General features: G+C 37.0%; 1 protein-coding gene across 1 annotated transcript; it reads right to left on the reverse strand.

Moving 5' to 3' along the window:
* Positions 1-45: 45 nt before the first annotated feature.
* On the reverse strand, positions 46-8408 carry LOC103454029 (phosphoinositide phosphatase SAC3-like). The gene is made up of 17 exons (XM_008393618.4): positions 7782-8408; positions 7423-7696; positions 6954-7158; positions 6704-6869; positions 5937-6159; positions 5463-5539; positions 4899-5086; positions 4725-4822; positions 4330-4463; positions 4105-4233; positions 3228-3606; positions 2929-3050; positions 2549-2662; positions 1835-2026; positions 1245-1418; positions 962-1070; positions 46-784 (listed from the first exon to the last, which is right to left on the reverse strand). Exons 2-17 carry the CDS (start codon positions 7528-7530, stop codon positions 665-667), a joined length of 2538 nt encoding a protein of 845 aa, XP_008391840.2. The 5' UTR covers positions 7531-7696; positions 7782-8408; the 3' UTR covers positions 46-664.
* Positions 8409-19629: the final 11221 nt, after the last annotated feature.

Here is a 19629-nt window from a genome sequence, read left to right on the forward strand (position 1 = left end):
AACTTTGAACCTCGAATGCAAAATAAACACTCTCAACCAAAACTATTATTAATTAAATGGTAAAACTTTTATTTGGCCAAATTGGACAACTTATTGAATGAATATTTTACAGTGATCTTTATATTAAACGCCAAGTCTTGGCCTAAAATTAGCGCTTAAAGGCAAGAATCGCTGCATCTCCACTTCTACTTCTACAACAGAAGGACCCGATATCCCGCACTTCTTCTCCGGCAATGTCAGTTTTTACGCCGGTCTACAAATTAACACGACGGAAAATAAAAGAATCGACGGCCTGCAACTCTAAAGTGGAGCTCCAACGAGCAATATATTTACAGGTTTGAAATCTACCGTCCACGAACTAACGGAGAAAGAGCTCCTAAGAATCTCTTAACTGTTGACTATTTACTCTCTTGTACTATGGTATAACTTCCGACTGAGATTTCTTTTCTTTTCATGAACAAATCACTGCTGTATCGTACACGACCTGCCTCTAGGAAGAGTATCCTCTCAACGAACGCCGGTTCCACTGCCTTTGTTTCTCCCTTGTTCCTGACATTGGTAACACGCACTCTATAGTTTCTTATCCGTGGATCAGCATCTTTTGGAAAATGCTCGAGCCAAATGAAGGCGGGAGTGTATTACTGAGGAAAATTGATTAAAAACTTCAGTGGCATATCGTCTCTCCGAAGTTGACCCAGTTCACAAAGCTATCGGGATACTCCTCGAGAACGTTGGAACTCTCCCCGTTATGAAAGGACAACCCCGTTCCTGCCTGCTCCTTCCCCTACAGACCCAAAGGCCACAACAGAAGAAGTATTAACGAATGACATCGATGTCATATGTTGAAGCGAAGAAAATTATTTTCTGAAGGAACGAAATTCTACAGAACCTCGGAATTAATCAATTGGTTTCATAAATGGCAACTATTAAGTGACAATATTCATTGTAGATGGTTACTCACCTTCATGCTTGATCCATATTCACTAGTAGATGGAGTAGAATCCCCAATTATTCCGTTAACAACATTCTCCGCTGATAGCCCCTCAATTGGAGATGCAAGTACTGACGACCTGCAATTATTGCATCTCAAGTCTCAGCCAACAGACAATGTTCAATACACCACCCCGAAAAAGAAAAGGAAGAAAACATGCTTTCAGGATTCCCATCCTCTATTTAAATTTTGTTGATCTCTTTTCCATGATCAACGAGAATATTATCTCTTCAGAGCTCAATTAAAAAAGTACCTCTCAAATGGCTCCTCCTCACAAGAATTCCCAGATGAAGATAGCCAGTCCAGGTCAACAAAGTTTGAGAAGTTGTACGTATCTCCACGTTCGGAATAGTAAATATGCTCACTTTCACACCGGTATCTTTGAAACTCTCCAAAAAGTTGCCTGCGAGGCATCGAGGGAGTGTACCTATAGAGAAACCCAAACCATTGAAGCGTCATGATTTGTATAACAAAACCATATCATCCAGTCTTCAGAAATCACAATATAAATGAGTTGAAACATAAGCAATGCACAGAGAAGTTCACTAGCACGTGATATGCCATAAATTCTTCCTCGTATGGTATGGAAAAACAGAGAACATAGAGACAAATAACCAAAATACAGTATCTTATAGGAGTAAAAATTCTCATTTTGTATTTATTAATACCAACCAGATAGAATACAGGATTCATTCCAAAATCAACTATTTCACTCTATGGATCACTCCAAAGTACTTTTTTTAGGTTTCCTAGTTTCTCATGTGCTCTTTGATGAGTTTCTTCTTTTGATTGATTTCTAAATTTTTGATAAGTTACGTAACAATAAAGACTTGGTAAGAAGACCTTGAAAATGCAATATCACTCTCAGAAGTTGATATATCAGGTGATGACTCTGAAAGAATCTTGCTTTCTTGTTGTGATCGATCAGGCATACAAGGGTTTGTAAATTTCTCCTGCTTAACATGTGGGGATGACATAAGTGAGCTGCTTTCTTGAAGAATGTTGCCATCGGAATAAGATCTTTTGAAAGTGGACCTACAGATATAAAAGGGATCAGGTGAGCAAATGGTTCAGCAATCAAATTGTAGGAGCCATGCATGAGTAGAAAGCAGCTGAAAATTACACAATAAATACAAGATTAAACAAGTGTTACGGCCCGTTTATCATTAGTATTTGGTACATGTGTTAATGAAAAGATATCCATCATAAGATCATGCTAGTGAAACCTCATCGCAACATATTCATAGGGGTTAAAGTAAGCACACAAATAAGTGCCAATATTTCATTGGAAGTTTCATTTTCCATTTTGGACCAAAGGCTCCTGTGATGTGGCTAAAAACATACAATGAAACAAAAAGATGATTGAATTAAATTTACTCCTTGAAATACCAAGTTACCAACAGGGTTTTATCAAACTGAGCTAATTAATGTCAGAAAAATCGCATAGGACTTATAGGAAATTCCAGCATGACTTGTGCAATGCATGGAGACTCAAATTGATTTATTCTATCTGACAAAAATAATGATTCTCAAGGCTTTGATTGGGCTACTACACACCTTCCATCTAGATCCTTATCTTTTGGTTCATCCTTCCCGGAGTAAAAATTCTGGTCAGAATCCAATTCCCACAGTGCAGGTTTGCCTTGTTGTGGTTGAAAATGCCCTAGAAATCTGCTCAAAATATAAAAGGAAGAAGTAAATTCTAGCAGTATATGCATGAAATAATAAAAATTAACATAAATCAACGCAAGCATCGGCAAACAGAACTTCTAAAAGACCAGTTTCAACGACAGGCGACAATAACTGTACAATAAGTTATAACTAACAACCAGAAAAGGACACTTTAAATCAGGGGAAAGAATTAGCCTCTTAACGGTGCCAAAGTTGAAAACAGTTAAACAAGAAAATACAAGACTCGGACTTGGTGCAGAACTTACACATTAATTGCATCTTGCTTCTCTGTATCCATGTAAGCATTGCTGTAATACCGTTGAAGAGTTCTAAAGAATTCCTGAGACTGAGTTGCTGCTCTCCACTGACCCCTTCTCTCAGAAAACATCTGTACAGAATTACAAGTTCAAAAGTTTCAAAGAACCATAGTGAAATAAAGAATCAAGGTCATTGTATAACCAATGATTTTATTTCATTTATTTATGTATGTTTTTTGAGTTGGATCTAATCAACCATCAGATCCAAAGCATATTAATTCAACAAAAATCGAAATCAAATTTATTACCTTATTATGTGCAGCGGAACCACCATACTGGTGTGCAAGTGTGTCACCCATTCTTTCGTAAAATCCCATCAAATCTTCAGCCAAAGTAGCATCAAGATCTATCCTTGGATTGTCTATAGCTCCCAAAGCATGAAGCTGGTGTCCCAATGCAGCCAACCCATATGCATACTGAGCAACATTTGTGCGATCCAGACAGTCTATGCAATTGGTTCTAAGCACCCCGCTCTGGAACATGGATGGCTTGACAGAATGATTACCATTTGCAATATTTCTGCCTCCACTTGGTTTACACTCTATGTTATCAGCATCCCCATTACCATTAGCTTCCCCATCACCATTAGCATTATGTATTTCGGGAAACAAGTTACTGTCGAAATGCCTGTTCCACATTACACTGTCAATGTTTTAACAACGCGATTTTCTGAAGAGCATTATACAGCAGCAAACCTCTTATGAGATTATATTTATCTTATCCTTTGAGTTACATTTTTACTAGGGTAGTGAACATAGAAGCGAAACCACTTTCTCAAAGAGAGTGCCCAACAGGAAACGGAAAATTGTTCCCCAGTCTAGATGCACGCAGAAAACTGGTTCAGATCTTTTTCAATTTAGAGAGAAGAATAAAAGTTTCCCCAGGATTTAGTGAGGCACACCAGTAACAAAAGATGCACAATAAAGGACCGGTTCTATCTGCACTTTTTTCTTTTTTGTTCCAATGACTAAAAAGAACAAATGGTGAAAATCATAACAGACAAACAGCAATTGTTCTCAACACATCAGAAATTGTACAAAATATTTGTATGGTTCATATATCCAATAGTAGGCATGCACAAATATTATTGGAGCATGAAAACTATTAAACGAGATGACAACTTACCCAGAGGAAGGCCACTTAATGACACCGTCAGGTCTCAGTGCTGGGTTAACTTGACAATAGAAGAACCCAGTTAGTGTCAATGCATATGTAGCCACCTTGCCCAAGAGTAGTAAAGCATCCGTAGCTTTGCTGGACGGAGGAGAAACAAGGGTAACATTTTCAATCATAATAATTTAGGGTGCCACATTATTAAATTAAATATTACAAATCAACCAGAAGCTATACCTCCGGGGATGTTTGTGGAGGTCCCAGTGAAGGAATTTCAGACGGTTCTCATCAGATAGGTCTTTATTAATGAAATCAATTGCATTAGCAAACTCTCTACGTAGTATCGATTCTCGAGGCCTCTTCTCTTGTGTCTGTTGATTGGCGAAAAAGAAGATAAAGAAACTAATAATTAGAACAGAAACATGAACCAAGAGGGCAAGAGGGCAAGAGGAGAACCAAAAAGAACATGCCAATTTCAGATCAGCATGTGTACTACATTTAGGCTCAGAAGGCAGATTCTAGGTGAAAATTAGTTTCTTCGATGACATGCAGTTCGAGAAAGCAAGAAAATAAAATGATGAATATTAATATGATACAGCATCAACATAGAATCTCTCGCTAATGAAATTTACCTTGATCAGATTCAATATAATAATGGGGTTCCCATATCTCTTAACAAGATTTTCAAAGTGCAGCCTAGTGGCTTCATAGTTTTGGTCCTTTTTTGACACTGGAAGGAGACAAAAAATTAGTTACAGGAATTCACAGAATAAATCTTGACAGATGCAGCTTATGCAAGGACATACATATTATATCTGGTTTGATATTTAAACGTGAGGTTTCCTGTGACCAAAATAGAGGGATTGAGCCCCGGTTCTGCACAACAGAACTTATCTGCATCGGAAACCCCTCAGGAACATCCTCACAGACAATCTGTTCTGTCTCAACGTCATTAGCTACTCTTCCCTCTTCATTAACACCACGTTTCAGATACCTATATGAGTAAAAGCAACAGGTGAGTCATGCACAATCCACACATGTCGATAAGTGTGTGAACCTCCGAGAAATCTAAAGTTATACAAGGGTACTATGAAATAAAATATCACATCACAATTTTGACAATCATGGTAAAGATCATCCCATCACTTAACTTCTTTAAAGTACGGACCACAAAATCAGCACAATAAATCCCAGATGTACCAGAATAGCGGGTTCCTGATTACATTTTACAGGATTATTCAAACCCAGTAGCCACCAGTTCGAACATACTCACCAGGAAGCCAATACAATTTTCTCAAACCATGTCAATGCATCCATTTACATTAAGCATGGAATTTGATAAGGGAACCAAAGTATGAATGCCGCCTCACCTGGTGCCTGCATAATGACGTGAACGTCTTGCAATAAGGGTCAGCTTGAAGTCACGTCCAGATATAGAGAGAGTGGCCTACATTTAAATATCATTAATCCATCAGTATAAAATTCTAAAATAAAGATCAAAACGAGGGCAGAAAGATTGCACTCAAGTTTTGCTATAAAATATGAAACAGACAGAGCAGGTAAAGATTTTAAGAAAGTAAATAACACAAAAGCACATTCACTTGAACAGATAATCTTCTACAGGACTTCACTCCACTCACTCCACAAAGGAAACCAAAGATGTGAGCACCTTTGTATTAAAAGGCAGTAACAGGTACTAAATTTTGTAGTTAAAATAATTTACATAAAAACAGCGCCATTAACGGGTATATCTGAAACCTGTACTAAAGTACCATGTGTTAAACTAACCAGATGAAGCATTAATAGCTTCTTTCCAAATTGCCTAAAAACCCTTCAAACTTCACCTGTTTAAAGAAGCCATAAACCAATGCAACCGTCCAAAGAGTATTTTGGAGGTGATTCCGAATTCCCCGAGTTAAAAACTCATTCCAGACAAACATGGTTTCATAAAGGACATTTCCTGTCTCATTCTTACACATGTTCTTTTGCAGACTACGCATAACATGGTATGAGTAGCTGAAAAAGAAGTCCTTTGTAAGGTCCACTGTGCATAAGAGCTTCTTGTATCTGAAGCCATCAAAGAAACAGAGAAATTATTAGCTGTTAAAATCAGACAAAAATTTAGAATAAAACATATGGTAAGAAAAAATAGCCAATTGGGTGAATTGTAACACAGAATATGAAAGGATTTTACACCATAAACCTTGGTAACACAATGCTTCTCCATAAATGGATAAAAAATGTAACTAAAATTCAAGAACTATGTCCTAATATTTGCAGAATTTCATTTAAATATATACCACATGCAGACAAACAAAAACCAGCAATTAATTTGGGAATGAAAAAATCAACCCCTTTATAACTTGTACAAATGATTAAAACGAGGAGATGGAGAACAATTCAAACTGTAAAGATATACTAATCCTAATCTAGAAGCCCAGACAGCATATCATGACATTATTATAAACCGAGGGGGAAGAATGTCACATCGTAAAAAAAGTAATTCCCTTCAAATAGATGAATAAAATACAGTTTTTTTTCTGAGCAATATTCATTGTTTCCTTCAACGTCCCCTAACTAAATACATGTAAAAGAAAAATGGACTAAAGACCTGTTTTCATTTTTAGAATTAGTAGTACTGGATTGGACAGAAGAATTCAGAAGCGGTATCATTTCACTCTTGGAGACTGCATATACAGTATGACCACAGATTGCGCCTATTTGTCTTCTTTTCGTGATAAGCAGCATGTAATAGGGCCCTAAAAATTTAACGAATCCTGAAAGCAGAAACCTAAAATGAGTAGTGAAATTATTTTAATTTTTCATTAGTTGCACAAGAAAGTGATGTCAAAGTCCTATACCAACAATTCCATAACAATTGGTGACAAACTTCAATCCACCGGTAGCCTTATTCCCTTCATGTATCCGCCACAACAGGTCAGAACATTCTCTTTCAGTGTACGTGGTAGAATCTTCACGAATGTTAAGCTCACAAGGGTCCAACCGGTCAATCTTTAGTACTCTCCAATACGTTCTACTCTTATCTCTCCCGATCATGTAAAAGTTCTGAGGCATGAAAATGAAAATGTATAAGTTAGTACGCATCAAAACGCAGTTTCCACGAAGTATAATTAACATTTAAACTGATGAAAATGCAGCAATAACTAAACATGTCATAAATCAACAAAATTTGAGATTTCATATGGAGGCAATACAATAAAGCAAACACATTTCTGATTCAAACTTCACAATTAACCAGTGTAAACAATTTCAGCCCACCAAATGACAAGAGATTGAATAAAAACGGATCAAATGGAGCTGAACCATTACCGCTCGTGTCTCGTAAAGCCGGAATTTCTGCATATCTACGTGTTGGGAAGGAGCCCGAGTTTCGCCGCCACCCAATTGAGACATAGGCTCATTCTCTGAGGACGCCATCGATTCAAGCTTCGAAATTTTCAGATCCCCGAGCCTCAGGCTCAGGGTTTCTATCAGAATGGCATGCACAGAACAACCAAATCAGCCACACAAAATCTTGTACGACCGAAGAACTACTCGAACTTCATTCACCTAACGAACCCCATGTATGAATTGTGGGATTTGGCTGCTTCAAATACAACATTCACAATCAAAATCCCAGCTTTACAAGAAACCAAAAAAATAAAAAACCTTCAGCTGCAGACTTTGACCTTGCCAATTCCAGCTCCTCCTCTTCCCATTCGCAAAACCAGGGAAATCGAAATCTGGGTTCGATTCGGCAAAGTAAGATTGAGCTTTTCCTGGTATAAATTTCTGATCTTTTCGAACGAGCAAATCGAATAAAGGGGTCGGAGAATCAAAATTTTCAGGGATCGAATAACCCAATTGCCAAAATTAAGCAGCCAATTGGAATATATACGTACAATTATAGATATTTACAGAGAGAAAACGCAGAGACAAAAGATAGAGGAGAGAGAAAATGGAGGTTTGAAAATGGAAGCTTTATATGGAAGGGAAAAGCAACTCGGAGAATATCAAGCAGAAAATTTTGGGGGCGGAAAAAGATGATAAATATAAACGAAAAATTAAAGAAAACAAATTGTGGAAAAATAGAAGAGTTGGGAGGTTCGGGAAGAGAAGGGGGTTGAGAGCTCAAAAGACAAGAGCGCTGTAGAAATTTAGGAAAAAAACATAGGAACAGACCTAATTATTGCTCATGATGTTTTAATATTATTATTTTATTTTATTTTAATCTAAGTTTATTTTAATAAGGTTTTCATTTTATAGAAAGCGAATTATGATCACCTGCTTGCAAATTCACGATAGTTTTCTCTTGTAAGGACCAAAAGGATCACAAGAATACTTTAACTTCCCTTAATTGCTATCGTGTAATTCATTATGACAAAAATCAAACTCATAACAAACCGTATAGAGTACCGAATTGAAATTCGCCTAAATGTTGAGCCACCCGTGGTGGTTAATTTTTTTTGTACGGTTTGGTATTTTTCTTTCAGAAAAAGGGAAGGAGATCTCACAGACCCAAAGGTGGCCACAACCTTGGGTGACCGCTCAGTCAGTCCACATATTATTTAATAAGTTTTTTTTTTTTTTTAAAACTTCATATGGTTTTTTATTTTTTTATTTTTGGAAGAAATATGATTTATATTCTTAATTTATTGTGATATATTTTATGTAATTAGTTGCTAATTTTGGCTAATTTTCACTATAATTATTTGCTAATTTTGGCTGACCTTGGTTGCTATTTAATTCCTTTTATCGGCCGACATAAATACCAATTATTGAAGTTAATTAATTGACCATAATGATCGTGTTCATTAGTCTAATTGCCAATTGTAAAATTTTTGACTTTTTGTTGCTTTTTAAAGATTACTAATCTTAAAGGTTAGTTATTGTAAGAGTTTGATTAAGTAAATTAGACGCAAAAAGCATCATGTCGTAATTAGACCATCGTAATCACTAATCAATGCTAGAAAAACAGAAATTTCAAATTTATCCTATTAATTTGGAATTAATACTTCGTTTTATCTACAATTGGCATTAGTAAGTTCTATCACAATACTTTCAATTTATGAATATATGATTATATAGAAGCCTAGGGATTTGGCTAATAATTGGTGAAGGCAAGACGGGGTCCAAAGTAGAATTATGTTACGTATGTGGAACTATCAATTGTACAAAAGAAATTTCAAACACTAGATACAAACAATATTGTGTAAGAAAAGAATCAAGTTTGAGACATCAACAATGAGCAAAAACTCATAATTAATTGAGTTAAAAATCCTCTGCTGAAAAGTTATTACTTAATGTGGTCTGGTTTGGTTATTACTTGGTTTATCTTGTCATATTTTCTACACAGCTGGTGAACTACGTAAGTTTTCATCTCACTACATTTCTCAGGATATTCATAAAATGCTAGTATAAACGTGTTGATCGTCAGCAAACCCTAGCACCGTAACCCTAACCCTAACCGCACTTGCTACAGTATAAACACTGTAAACAAGTAACAACTTCACAACTCATGTGTTATGAAAGGAACGAGTCACTCACGGACTGCCGAAAAGAGAAAGTTCCACTAGCTTTGACTTCAATGGCCGTACCAGAAACTACGACTGTGAAATATATCAGTTCTTATTGATTTATTTATTTCCAAAGCATGCATTTTGATGTTGACAAAATATATATTATATATTTTGCTGATCGCTGATATCGGACGATCGCCAGGTGGATGTGCAGTGCAGTTATGAAATTAAACCACTCTGATTTCGTCCTGATGCAGTTGCATCCACGATTTCTTGTCATTTTAATTTAACACCTGTCACTCTGCTGTATATATAGCTAATGATTGAAATTGATTAGCATTACCGTTCACATTAGCATATTGACCTTAACAAAATAGAAACGTGTTTCCTAGTTCAAAGCATGATCAATTATTCAAAACAGAAACGTGTTTCATAGTTCAAAGCATGTTCAATTATTGATGCTTTGGTGAGATTTCCATGTGCTCAAAGTCTCCATATGATTTGCAAGCAAGGTTTTGAAAAACGCTAAGCATTAGTCGAGATGATGATCAAATCAAGTGTCTAAGCAAGGTGTTGACGAATCAAGCGAATTCAAGTAAATTTATTAAATTTTGTAAAAATAAGTTTATGTTTATACTTAAAAAATATATAATTGTATTAAGATACAAAAATTGAAAAATAAAATACATATAAATTAGAAAGTATTAGAACATATTGAAAACATGAGGAACCAGAATATAATGAGTGTTTATTCAAGTATTCAATAAGTCTCTTACAATTTGTTTAAAAAAAATAAAATGTAAAATAAAAGTTATTTATTTTCTGTTTAAGTAAGAGTCGGGACCTAAGTGGATGCCTAAGCTAGTCTAGGCAGGCGGCTAGATGGGCTAAGCAGACATCTTTCTTAATTTTAAACGCTAAGGGGTTAATCAGGACGATGACCAACCGCCTAATGTCACTTAATAGTGTTTGCAAGGGAGTTTGATTGGACCAATTTTTCGATATGAATATCGTATCATTGTTATTGTCATATTCTCTAAAGTAAGAGTTAAAAATTGTTAAGAGTTATCAATCTAAGTCTGCATATAGTTAATATAGGCATACATCATGATTGTATTTTAAGAATTTAAGACATAGTATTAATAGATGAATACACGTGTTGTGCATACCTGAGTTTAGCAAGCTGACTAGAGAATATTGTGCTTCACCCCATATGCATCCAAGTTCTCTCCTTGTTGTTTAGATTATTTTAGTGTAATTATCCGATCGTTTGAAGAAAAAAAATACACTTGCTATAACATTAAAGAATTTATAACGGTGTCGTCGTCACATTAAAAAAGTTTATCGTAAATGTAAACTCTCGTTGTGTTTAAAGAAAGTTGCATAAACTCACTGGCAATATGACAAGTAACTCAACCTTTTATAAGCCCTTGTAATGCTTTTCTTTCCACCAACTATGTGAGACTCTTTTACTCATTTATGTGAGACTCTTTTGCATTCACATCCTCACACGTCCCCCTGTGAGACTCTTTTACCTTTACATCCTCACATGTCCCCTAGGTAATGGATTTTGTGAGACTATTTTACCTTGACATCCATGCGTGCTTTGATACAATGAAAAAAGTTAGGGCTTAGCATAAAATCAATTGGTAATATGAAGATTAGTTCAACCTCTTATAAACCCTTACAAGATTTCTTATTTCACCGATGTTGAACTCTTTTACCTTCACACCTCATAATGTTAACAACCATACCCCAACCACGAGGTGTTGCCATCACAAACAACAACTTTATAATGCTTAATCAATTTGGCTGGGAAGTGGGCACTGGTAGGCTGTTGTGAACTGGTGAGCCAGCATATACCATATGGGTGAGGCAAGCTTGAGTATATACCATATGCAGTGTTAGTAACCAAACCATATTCTTTTCTTCTATGAACGACCTACCAACTATAATAATACACAGAAGTACAAAAGAGGTCTTTTTTATTGTTTTTTTCTTTCTTTTGATAATACTAGTTCCTTGTTAGGCACGTGTGAAATCATTGCTAATTTGTTAAGGATATCATTCAACTCATTTGATAATTCGATTCCTTTATATATTAATCAACCGTAATGTTAACAGAATCCATGAATTTCCCCGCTCTCCTCTTAATTAAAAGCATAGAATTTCATGAGCTTTGCGTAAATACCACCCAAACAAAACAGCTTGCCAATTTTTCATTCACGTAGAGGTAACTCTATGAAAACCTCCCTAAAAAAACTCTTTTAAACTCACCATGTGTCTTTTTAACATGTTTGTTCATTACTCCGAAACTCCTAAATTAGGGACAAAACCAGAATTTCAAGATGGGCTGGACTGAATATCCGAAAAAATATTATTTCTTACTGAAACATTGTTTTGACAACGAAGAAAATATATCTCTACAACGTTTTTCAAGAAGAATTGATAAATTACAATATTTGAAGTAGCATCCTAACCAACAGTATAGAGCACATCAGCCTCCCTCACAGCTGGGACAGTAGTGGTTATGATTGTCCATTAAAACGTCTCCACATCTATAGCAGAAAGCAGTTCTGCACCTGTAATAAAAATATAAAAAAAACAGAAATTCAAAGTGCATTCAAGAATTTACTGAACGAAACTAGTTGAAATAGTGTCGAGTAATTTGTATATTACAGGTTAAATACAAGCAGAGCAATGGGGTAATGCCTATATCAAGCTCTAAAAAGCGGAAAGCTTGTTCGTATATATGTAGTAAATTTACAGGTTAATTTGTAGACTAGTCATATAAACGAAGAAAATTCAAGTTTAAGTTCTGTAGCAGAAAGCAGTTCTGATCTAGAAAGTATTTATGTTTCTTCTCGTTCTTTTTGAACGTAGCCAAACAGTGTCAAACAGTCACGCTTCAAATGAAGCTGAGGCTGAAGCTGAGCGGAGCAACTATGCCAGTTATTATGTCAATCTATCATCATAGTTCTGTTCACTCTTTTCACAAATCTAGTAAAATGTATCGAGGCATGGCAGCCTTATTTCTCTACATACTCCTTCGGAACTCCAGATTACTCCTCATTTCCCAGGCAAGGACAAAGGATTCTAAAGATAAAAAATTTAGCTCAAACACATTTGTTATTTGAGAATATAACCTTAACGGAGGTGACAGAAAGCCAACAATTTCTTCAACTACGGATTTATTATTGTATTGTAAAGCTACTCACGGGTAGATGGTTTTCAATCATCTGAATTCCGGGGAGTCAGCAATTGCTGTTTTAGAGGTTGAACGAGATTACGAAGTGAGGAATCTGCTTTATATTGTTGATGCTTAATATATAAAATTTTGCGCAATGGTATTTGCCTTCTAAAGTTGTACTAACTGGTTTTGTTTATCCAATGCAGTTTCGTCATCTTTGGTTCTTATCTAACTTTAAACAATAACGAGCAAAACACGAGAACATAATCAACCTCATGAGATTTACACAACAACCAAGGAAGGCAAAGCAATCGAATTCCAAGTGATTTGATTATAACAGCAACAAACAATGAAATTTTTACTGCACATGAATAACCAAGAAGTAATTTCAACAAATAATTGAAGTAGCATAGCAGATAAAAAACTGACCTGTACATCTTCATGAACATGTGCAACCCCCCGATTTTTCCACATAGAACCTACATTTGGGGCATCTCCTCCATTGTTGCTTCTGCGCAAGGTCCATCAACATGATATATGTTGGGGAAAAAATTTAGAGTACACAACTCTAACACAATTGTTGGAGAGACAACACAAGTAAACAAATTACTTGTATTACACTCACAAGGACACAACTTTAGAAGCAATGACACTCACTTACTTTCTAGAGACACTCTAGATCACTCACACTCCTACAAGACTACTCTTAGTTCTCACTCTCACTTGGTTGCCTACTTCTTCTTGGTTTCTTACTTCTTGGCTACAAGCTTACAACACCGCACCCATATTTATAGGGCATGTTTGACGACTTATACATTCACTAGAATTTTCTAGTGCATTGATCATGCACACTTTTCCATCTCTTTTGCTAAATCGACTTGGGCTTTTTATAACAACCACACAATTTGGCTTCTAGGTCTTTCTACAATCAACCCACCGACTTGGGCTTGCATGACAACCTTACAATTGTGCACATTGCTAGAATTTTCTGGATTTGTGTAGAATGGGCTGGGGTTGGTCTCTTTTAACACTCCCCCTCAACACCAGCTCATTCTTTTCTCCATGCTGAGTTGACGACGAAACTTTTCAAACTTGCTGGTACTCAAACCTTTAGTGAACAAGTCCACAACTTGTTCATCTGTATTGATTTGTCTCATTTCAATCTCTTCTTGCAAGACCTTCTCTCTAATGAAATGATAGTGTACCTCCACATGTTTAGTCCTTGCATGAAAGACTGGATTTTCCGCCAAGCAAATTGCCGATTGGTTATCACAGTACAATGGTACTGGATAATCTACTGGTTGATGTAGATCACTCATCAACTGTACCAGCCATGCATTCTCTTGAGCTGTCATTGATGTTGCTCTATACTTTGCTTCTGTGGTTGACAAAGACACCGTTGGTTGTCTCTTGCTGCACCACGAAACTACTCCAGAACCAATTATGAAGACATACCTAGTGGTCGATCTCCTGGTGTCATGATCTCTTGCAAAGTCTGCATCACAATAGCTAGCCAACCAACTTACCGTCTTCACCTTTCTTGTACAAGAGACCATAGTCAATTGTACTCTTTACATATCTCAATATTCGTCGAACCGCTTCTAGATGAGGCTTCTTTGGATTTTGCATGTACCGACTCATCACACCAACTGCATAAGAAATGTCAGGTCAAGTCAGAGTCAAGTAGATTAGACTACCTACCAGTTGTCGATACATTGTTGCATCTTCCAAGCCTCTGCCTTTATGTGCACACATCTTGGCATTAGGTTCCACCGGTGTTGAGATTGGCTTACATTCAAGCATCCCAAACTTCTGCAACAAGTCTTTTGCATACGTACTCAGGATGAGCTTCACTTTTAAAGCCCATTGGCTGCATCATGTAGATCTCCCGATCTAACTCTCCATGCAAGCAAGCATTCTTCACATCCATCTGGTATAGATTCCAATCTTTGTTAGCTGCAAGTGCAAGTAGGACTCGTACGGTCGTAAGCTTTGCTACTAGACTAAACATTTCATCATAGTCTAGTCCATATTGCTGAGAGAAGCCTCGAGCCACCAACTGAGCCTTGTACCTTTCAATTGAACCATCAGGACGACGTTTACCTTGTACACCCATTTACAGGATATGGGTTTCACATTCCTTGGCTTTGGCACCAAATCCCAAGTCTGATTCTGCTTAAGCGCAATGATTTCTTCTTCCATAGCTCTTATCCATTCAGAACTCTGTGATGCATCTTCAAACGTCTTAGGTTCTTTTACTACTCCATCAACTATAGCATCATTGGCATATTTAGGATTTGGCTTTTGTACTCTTGTTGACTTCCTTAATTGTGATTGTGGAATTTATTCTTCCACTTCACTAGGTCTAACTTTTCCTGGTTGTTGATACACACCAGTTTGCTAATGGCTCTTAGGTACTTCTTGCTCGACATCGTCTCCAGAAAACAAATCTTCAGACTCATCTGGACTTGATTAGATTTGGGCAGCTTGGTCTCCCAGTTTCCCCTGCAACGTATCTTTAAACTCTTTCGATTCGGGCAACGCCTCATTTTCTGAGCACCAACAAGATGATGCTTCTGCGTCTCATTCTTCCTCCACGGCTAGAGACTCTACGACATCCCAATCATCTTCACTTTTCTTCTCTGAGTTGGTGACGTTACTTTCTGCAGGCCTTTTGAACTAGCAATCCTTCGCCATATGGCCCTTTTTTCCACAATTGTAGCACTTGCCCTCAAACCTTTTATTATTCTAGGAATGACCATGGTTGCCGTGATACTTCGGAGCTCCCCCTGACCAAGAACTCCCTCATCCTTGATGACCTTTGTCACCATTTGTTTTAAATCCTCTGCCAACACACCACTTAAAGCTACCTTTACTTTCGGTGTAGAACGCTTCCTCCACACCTTTTGATGAGACCCCTCCCATTTGCTTTGCCAAAGCTTCTTGATCGGCAAGCAAATTCTCAAATTCAACAAGTGATGGTTGGGTCAGCCATCCTTGTATTGTACAGCGGCAACGAAGCCTCGATATTCGGGTCTCAATCCATGGATAATTATTTTTTTTATCCTGGATTCTACAATGGCAGCACTAAGATCTAACTCAGAAATTTCACGGCAAATAGACTTTACCTTGTGGAAATATTCGGCAATCGTCATGTCTCGTTGGGTCATCAATAACAACTAATTCTCGAGAAGCTGCAATCTTGTATCATTCCCCTTTGAAAAGAGTGTTGCGAAGGTGTCCCACACTTTTTTCGGTGTCTTGGCCTTCCATATGTGCTCCAACATGTCATCCTCGACTGTGGTTTTTAGGGCGAACATGGCTTTCCCTGCCTTGATCTTCCACTTTCGCAAAATGCTGCTAGTGTCTTCTTCCGGCTGCGTAACTTCATTACCGCCGACGACATCCCAAAGATCTTGGCCTTGTAGGTAAGACTCCATACACGTCGCCCATGTGTTGTAATTTTTGTTGTTCAACTTCTTGATTCCTCCAACAACTTGAAGATCTCCCATTGTGTTGGCAGAACTTCGATAAGCCGAACAAGACTGACGAATAATCTTGCGAAGTACTAAACTTCTCATGATTCTCAAAAGCTTCACTAGAGACGGTCCCTGATCATACCGCTCTGATACCAATTGTTGGGGAAAAATTTAGAGTACACAACTCTAACACAATTGTTGGAGAGACAACACAGGTAAACAAATTACTTGTATTACACTCACAAAATATTACAACACTCACAAGGACACAACTTTAGAAGCAATGACACTCACTTACTTTCTAGAGACACACTCTAGATCACTCACACTTCTACAAGACTACTCTTAGTTCTCACTCTCACTTGATTGCCTACTTCTTCTTGGTTTCTTACTTCTTGGCTACAAGCTTACAACACCACACCCATATTTATAGGGCATGTTTGCCGACTTATACATTCACTAGAATTTTCTAGTGCATTGATCATGCACACTTTTCCATCTCTTTTGCTAAACCGACTCGGGCTTTTTATAACAGCCACACAATTTGGCTTCTAGGTCTTTCTACAATTGTGCACATTGCTAGAATTTTCTGAATTTGTGTAGAATGGGCTGGGGTTGGTCTCTTTTAACAATATCCTCCTTTTCCCTCTCATCCTTATTCAACTTTAGAAACTCCTCGCATTTGATCCCCTCATGCCAAGGAACCTTACACTGAGCGCAGAACATTCTCCAACAATTCGGACACACCGATTGCCTCACAACCTCTGTCCCATCATCAATCAACATTGCAGAGCAATCCTTATAGGGGCAGTAAAATTTCTCTGACCCAAGAATAACGGCCTCACACAATGCACTTCCCCGCCGATAAAACACCTCTGGAGGCAGAATCGGCCGGCAATACTCCGGCTCCAGCAACCCTATACAATTCGGAACAGGGCACCTAATGCTGGTAATGTTATCTTGAAGCTTGGAGACCACGTATTTGACCATGCAATCAGTACAATATGCATGACTGCAATTTTTTATGTCAAACCTGTCGTGTGCTTCCTTGTGTTCCACGCAGATTGTACACACAAAATCAGCCGGGTCATCAACATCCTTTGAAATATTAGAAGACTCCCCAAAAGTTAACACATATCAAGTCTCAAGCTCTAATACATACATTTTTCATTTTATTACTCCTTTGAACAAGATCAAAATGAACATTCACAATGATCCAGTATCCACATGTAAATAAGATATAGAGTTCCGTGTAAACATTAATCTACCCAAGGTGACTGTAGTTGCAACTAGAATTTATATTCATATATACGACATTAGGTTAGGAGCGTTAACTATTTATTGGTCATTATTTGTTAGGTAAATTTTTGGAGGGAGGGTTGGAGGGCTTGAGGCTTTTAAGAAACTTGGTTTCTTCAGCTTCATCTTCATTTTAATCATCATGTCACTCAAGATATTTCTTTGATTCTGTTGTATCATTTATCGACCTACCCGAATCTTAATTAGGTTAGAAGTTTGGGAATAAATAGTTTCATCTTCTGCTCGGCCCTTCCCACACCGAGTTCATCGACTTCGGCCACACAACGTTATCGAACTGTAAAGATCAAAAGATTTCAACCTAACCCAATAAACGAACGGAAATTGTACGTGTAAAGAAAAAAGAAAAAGAAGGAGAGGAGTACCTGGAATTTAATATATCAGTTCAATATCTACTGAGGAAAATGCTTGTGAAGAACAATGAAATTAAGAAATCGGGGCTCATGGAAGAACCTTGACCTCAAAATTAGCTTAATGCTATTTGCTTAACAATTCTCTACACTTAATTAAATAACTCTCTACACTTCACAAGAAAATAGTGGAAGATAAGTACTGCCATATAGAAGTTCTTTAGCCATTACGAACGTCATTTTGCTACAAACGAGGCCCTATCCTAACAACTAGAAAAATAAATGTGTTTTTTAATCAATATAAAATTGCATACAAACTCGGTTGGAGTTTGAAGCTGCTGAGAAATCTTCACCTTTCCAATGATCCATACTCAGAGCTCAAGCACAGAAACCTTGGCCTTTGGCTTCACCACCGCGAGAATCGATGCTAATGTGACTAGTCGATTTTTCATTTTTGGTTGTTTTAAAACTAAACTTAGGAAAATTTTCACAAACACCACATAAGGGAGTATCACGAAAAGACCGTGGTGCTTTCAAGGATAGGATTGTCTAGAATTTCATTAGGGGCCTGGATTACTGGTTTTTGTGCTAACCTTGGTAGAGGCGAGGTTCTAGCTAGCTACTACATTTTGGGGTGTTTTTATTGGTATGAAGCTTGTGTGAATAACGGAATTGAGAATATTTTGGTGCTTTCAAGGATAAAATGTTGAAGTTATTTATTGATCATCCTTTGGGAAGTTTGGTTATGAATTATTATAATCTTTTCAAAAAGTTTGTCTTATGAATTTCTGAAAATTTATCATGAAACCAACTTTGTTGCTAATATTTTGGCCTTTCCAAGATTATCCTGCAATCGATGTCCCTTTTTTTGGTGAGTTCTTCCTTTTCGCCATTTGATACTAATCGCTAATATTGCTTGCCTGGTTGGCTTTGTGACATTTTTATGTAGTTTTTCTTTTCTTTCTGAAATTATGCCTAGTTGTCGACCAAAAAATAAAAAGACACATGTTTGTTATTTCTTTTTCTGCTAGGTTTATATACTTATGATCCTAAATTTACTTTGAGAATAGCCAATTTTTTTGAACATCATATAAGCATAGATCCCAATTAAAGATAACAAAGTAAAAATACCATAACTTCATGTTCAATAGGCACAGAAGCATTGTTTCTGACACGATGCAAGCGCACAAACTTTCAAACAGAAAATGTCAACAAAATCAATTACTGAACGAGTTCAGATAAAAGTTGATGAAATCAAGTACAATATAAGTTCCAGAAGATACAAACACAAAAAATAGTTATACCAAGTATTTGGAATATTTGATGTATTCTTCTCCAACGAAATAGTAAAACCAAGTATAAGGAAATATAGATAGGAATAGATTAGGATTCAGCACTGCAACTCACAACACAAATTTCATACGGATATAGAGTACCATATGATGAACCAAATCCAAACAAGAATATTATGAACTGATCAGCACTTCAACATGAACATGCAAACAATCAAATTTTCACAAAGCACTTGCCCAACTGTCAAACAGGTCAGGAGGGAGAATGGGACGACAATGCTCGGGACTTAGCGAACCTGAAACGCAATCAGGAGTGGGGCACGGAATGCTTACGATGTTCTGTCGAAGCTTGGTGGCCACGTGCTTGATCATGCAGTCCTTGCAATAAGC

The sequence above is a fragment of the Malus domestica genome, chromosome 02, assembly GCF_042453785.1.
Source record: "Malus domestica chromosome 02, GDT2T_hap1".
Classification (NCBI taxonomy): Eukaryota; Viridiplantae; Streptophyta; class Magnoliopsida; order Rosales; family Rosaceae; genus Malus; species Malus domestica.